This window comes from Ylistrum balloti, unplaced genomic scaffold (genome assembly GCF_031769215.1).
Source record: "Ylistrum balloti isolate Yb309-2 unplaced genomic scaffold, AGI_CSIRO_Ybal_v1 Utg371830, whole genome shotgun sequence".
Taxonomy (NCBI): domain Eukaryota; kingdom Metazoa; phylum Mollusca; class Bivalvia; order Pectinida; family Pectinidae; genus Ylistrum; species Ylistrum balloti.
Window position 1 is genome coordinate 200214 of NW_026782909.1, and position 5762 is coordinate 205975.

Sequence of the window (5762 nt, forward strand, 5' to 3'; positions counted from 1 at the left end):
ATCTGTGAGATTGCATGGTTGTATTTAATTTGAAAGGTAATAAATATTGATAGTTTTACAAGTAATTTCTGCCATTGTGAAGTAATTATAAAAGAAACATGATGATGAATAGAAAACTTTGTCAAAATTACATAAGCTTGTAATTTGATGAACTGCTTTGCTTGTTTTTGAATACAAAATTTTATTATAGAAAAGTACCACTATGTTTCGATATATCCAGTTTCTTCTATAACATTTTCTTGACCATGGGAGATGGCCAAGGTATTTTGTTGAAAAAAAACCCCAGTAAAAACTGTTAATTGGACATGTGAATATGGAAGGTGTCACTGATGAATAAAATGCATACCCTTCCAGAACACCTGGTCCTATTTTTATAAATCTTTGTTAGTTCATAACATTCTTTTTGGTTTTATTGAGTCAAAATAACAAATTTCCTTACATGATGTTTAATGGTGATATATCAATCCACGTGCACTTAATCTGTCTCCTTTGTGGAACACTTCAATATTAGAAAAGGAAAGAAGTTTCAAATAAGGATGTTTGTGATTCATGCAACTTAAACCTTAAATCACTGCCAAGTGAAAGTCCTAAATCCCAACATTGCTTTGTGCAAAAACTGTATGGTATTTGACATCTTTTTTAAAACTTTTAGTCTGATCTGATGGTGAAATGTATGATGACAACACTGAGCTGTGTCTAAGGACTGTTATGTCACTGAGCTGTTTAGCCTGATCTGATGGTGAAATGTATGATGACAACACTGAGCTGTGTCTAAGGACTGTTATGTCACTGAGCTGTTTAGCCTGATCTGATGGTGAAATGTATGATGACAACACTGAGCTGTGTCTAAGGACTGTTATGTCACTGAGCTGTTTAGCCTGATCTGATGGAGAAATGTATGATGACAACAGTGAGCTGTGTCTAAGGACTGTTATGTCACTGAGCTGTTTAGCCTGATCTGATGGAGAAATGTATGATGACAACAGTGAGCTGTGTCTAAGGACTGTTATGTCACTGAGCTGTTTAGACTGATCTGATGGAGAAATGTATGATGACAACAGTGAGCTGTGTCTAAGGACTGTTATGTCACTGAGCTGTTTAGACTGATCTGATGGAGAAATGTATGATGACAACAGTGAGCTGTGTCTAAGGACTGTTATGTCACTGAGCTGTTTAGACTGATCTGATGGAGAAATGTATGATGACAACAGTGAGCTGTGTCTAAGGACTGTTATGTCACTGAGCTGTTTAGACTGATCTGATGGAGAAATGTATGATGACAACAGTGAGCTGTGTCTAAGGACTGTTATGTCACTGAGCTGTTTAGCCTGATCTGATGGAGAAATGTATGATGACAACAGTGAGCTGTGTCTAAGGACTGTTATGTCACTGAGCTGTTTAGCCTGATCTGATGGAGAAATGTATGATGACAACAGTGAGCTATGTCTAAGGACTGTTATGTCACTGAGCTGTTTAGCCTGACTGATGGTTGTGTACTGTCACAGATATCAGAAGTCTGATGTAGAGTTATAAAATCCTAATTTTATTGTTTACTGAAATTCCATGTTCCATACTCATAAACAACCAAGAAGCCTCTCCACATCCTATTCTACCTGACTATTGATTATGTAACTGTTATGTATGAAGATTGTGTGACAGCCCCCTCCTCCTTATACAACAGATTAATCAGCCAACATTGCTATTTCATGTTGTCAGACTTGTAAGATATCTATCCTTGTACTGCTATCGAATCAATCTATCAAATTCTTTTATCTCCACTTTTCCCTTTAGCAATAAAAATGCTTGCTGGCAGCTAATGGAGATGTATGTTTTAAAATTTCTCCTGAAATCTGTACAGCTAAGAGACCATATGCTTCAATGTAGGTCAAACTTAACGCAATTGTTTAAAAAAATGGTTTCTCAGATCAATAAACCAATGTATTAGACTGTTGTAATGTATCAAACTTGTTTACATAGCGAGAATATAAGGTGAGATACATTGATGACCTTGGAATGACAGAAACATCAGTACAGGAGAACTCACACAGGCTGACGCATAGAGGACTGTTTACACTGGTAAGACTCATGCTGTCTAATAGAGGACTGTTTACACTGGTAGGTCTCATGCTGTCTAATAGAGGACTGTTTACACTGGTATGTCTCATGCTGTCTAATAGAGGACTGTTTACACTGGTAGGTCTCATGTTGTCTAATAGAGGACTGTTTACACTGGTAGGACTAATGTTGTCTAATAGAGAACTTTTTACACTGGTAGGACTCATGCTGTCTAATAGAGGACTGTTTACACTGGTAGGACTAATGTTGTCTAATAGAGGACTGTTTACACTGGTAGGTCTCATGCTGTCTAATAGAAGACTGTTTACACTGGTAGGTCTCATGCTGTCTAATAGAGGACTGTTTACACTGGTAGGTCTCATGCTGTCTGCTAGAAGACTGTTTACACTGGTAGGTCTCATGCTGTCTAATAGAGGACTGTTTACACTGGTATGTCTCATGCTGTCTAATAGAGGCCTGTTTACACTGGTAGGTCTCATGCTGTCTAATAGAGGACTGTTTACACTGGTAGGATTAATGTTGTCTAATCGAGGACTGTTTACACTGGTAGGTCTCATGCTGTCTAATAGAAGACTGTTTACACTGGTAGGTCTCATGCTGTCTAATAGAAGACTGTTTACACTGGTAGGTCTCATGCTGTCTAATAGAGGACTGTTTACACTGGTATGTCTCATGCTGTCTAATAGAGGCCTGTTTACACTGGTAGGTCTCATGCTGTCTAATAGAGGACTGTTTACACTGGTAGGACTAATGTTGTCTAATAGAGAACTTTTTACACTGGTAGGTCTCATGCTGTCTAATAGAGGACTGTTTACACTGGTAGGACTAATGTTGCCTAATAGAGAACTGTTTACACTGGTAGGTCTCATGCTGTCTAATCGAGGACCGTTTACACTGGTAGGTCTCATGCTGTCTAATCGAGGACTGTTTACACTGGTAGGACTCATGCTGTCTAATAGAGGACAGGTTACACTGGTGGGACCTATGCAGTCAATTAGAGGACAGGTTACACTGGTGGGACTTGGGCTGTCTGCTAGAGGACAGGTTACACTGGTGGGACTTGGGCTGTCTGCTAGAGGACAGGTTACACTGGTGGGACTTGGGCTGTCTCCTAGAGGACAGGTTACACTGGTGGGACTTGGGCTGTCTCCTAGAGGACAGGTTACACTGGTGGGACTTGGGCTGTCTGCTAGAGGACAGGTTACACTGGTGGGACTTGGGCTGTCTGCTAGAGGACAGGTTACACTGGTGGGACTTGTGCTGTCTGCTAGAGGACAGGTTACACTGGTGGGACTTGGGCTGTCTCCTAGAGGATAAGTTACACTGGTAGGACTAATGTTGTCTAATAGAGGACTGTTTACACTGGTTGGTCTCATGCTGTCTAATAGAAGACTGTTTACACTGGTAGGTCTCATGCTATCTAATAGAGGACTGTTTACACTGGTAGGTCTCATGCTGTCTAATAGAGGACTGTTTACACTGGTATGTCTCATACTGTCTAATAGAGGCCTGTTTACACTGGTAGGTCTCATGCTGTCTAATAGAGGACTGTTTACACTGGTAGGACTAATGTTGCCTAATAGAGAACTGTTTACACTGGTAAGTCTCATGCTGTCTAATCGAGGACTGTTTACACTGGTAGGACTCATGCTGTCTAATAGAGGACTGTTTACACTAGTAGGTCTCATGCTGTCTAATAGAAGACTGTTTACACTGGTAGGTCTCATGCTGTCTAATAGAGGACTGTTTACACTGGTAGGTCTCATGCTGTCTAATAGAGGACTGTTTACACTGGTATGTCTCATGCTGTCTAATAGAGGACTGTTTACACTGGTAGGACTAATGTTGTCTAATAGAGAACTTTTTACACTGGTAGGACTCATGCTGTCTAATAGAGGACTGTTTACACTGGTATGTCTCATGCTGTCTAATAGAGGACTGTTTACACTGGTAGGACTAATGTTGTCTAATAGAGAACTTTTTACACTGGTAGGTCTCATGCTGTCTAATAGAGGACTGTTTACACTGGTAGGACTAATGTTGCCTAATAGAGAACTGTTTACAATGGTAGGTCTCATGCTGTCTAATCGAGGACTGTTTACACTGGTAGGACTCATGCTGTCTAATAGAGGACTGTTTACACTGGTAGGTCTCATGCTGTCTAATCGAGGACTGTTTACACTGGTAGGACTCATGCTGTCTAATAGAGGACAGGTTACACTGGTGGGACCTATGCAGTCAAATAGAGGACAGGTTACACTGGTGGGACTTGGGCTGTCTGCTAGAGGACAGGTTACACTGGTGGGACTTGGGCTGTCTGCTAGAGGACAGGTTACACTGGTGGAACTTGGGCTGTCTCCTTGAGGACAGGTTACACTGGTAGGACTAATGTTGTCTTATAGAGGACTGTTTACACTGGTAAGTCTCATGCTGTCTAATAGAAGACTGTTTACACTGGTAGGTCTCATGCTGTCTAATCGAGGACTGTTTACGCTGGTAGGTCTCATGCTGTCTAATAGAGGACTGTTTACACTGGTAGGTCTCATGCTGTCTAATAGAAGACTGTTTACACTGGTAGGTCTCATGCTGTCTAATAGAGGACTGTTTACACTGATAGGACTAATGTTGTCTAATAGAGAACTTTTTACACTGGTAGGTCTCATGCTGTCTAATAGAAGACTGTTTACACTGGTAGGTCTCATGCTGTCTGATAGAGGACTGTTTACACTGATAGGACTAATGTTGTCTAATAGAGAACTTTTTACACTGGTAGGTCTCATGCTGTCTAATAGAGGACTGTTTACACTGATAGGACTAATGTTGTCTAATAGAGAACTTTTTACACTGGTAGGTCTCATGCTGTCTAATAGAGGACTGTTTACACTGATAGGACTAATGTTGTCTAATAGAGAACTTTTTACACTGGTAGGTCTCATGCTGTCTAATAGAGGCCTGTTTACACTGGTAGGACTCATGCTGTCTAATAGAGGACTGTTTACACTGGTAGGTCTCATGCTGTCTAATCGAGGACTGTTTACACTGGTAGGACTCATGCTGTCTAATAGAGGACTGTTTACACTGGTAGGTCTCATGCTGTCTAATAGAGGACTGTTTACACTGGTAGGTCTCATGCTGTCTAATCGAGGACTGTTTACACTGGTAGGACTCATGCTGTCTAATAGAGGACAGGTTACACTGGTGGGACCTATGCAGTCAAATAGAGGACAGGTTACACTGGTGGGACTTGGGCTGTCTCCTAGAGGACAGGTTACACTGGTGGGACTTGGGCTGTCTCCTAGAGGACAGGTTACACTGGTGGGACTTGGGCTGTCTGCTAGAGGACAGGTTACACTGGTTGGACTTGGGCTGTCTCCTAGAGGACAAGTTACACTGGTGGGACTTGGGCTGTCTGCTAGAGGACAGGTTACACTGGTTGGACTTGGGCTGTCTCCTAGAGGACAGGTTACACTGGTAGGACTTGGGCTGTCTTATTGAGGAACGTCTACATTGATAGGACTTGAGCTGTGCTATGAGGCACCATTTACACTGGAAATCTTATCTATCCTATAGAGACAAGTGTATCAGTAAAACTATTGACTATTTCCTAAAAACAGCTTTATTGGACACAAAATTTTAAGAAAGGGCAATAATTAAAGGGCTTCAGGCCATGCATTTGTTACACTGCA

At 41.3% G+C, this 5762-nt stretch overlaps 1 protein-coding gene across 1 annotated transcript; it reads right to left on the reverse strand.

Moving 5' to 3' along the window:
- Window positions 1-4472: 4472 nt before the first annotated feature.
- On the reverse strand, window positions 4473-5246 carry LOC132563706 (uncharacterized). Its single transcript, XM_060228458.1, has one exon. The coding sequence runs from the start codon at window positions 5244-5246 to the stop codon at window positions 4473-4475; it is 774 nt and encodes a 257-aa protein (XP_060084441.1).
- Window positions 5247-5762: the final 516 nt, after the last annotated feature.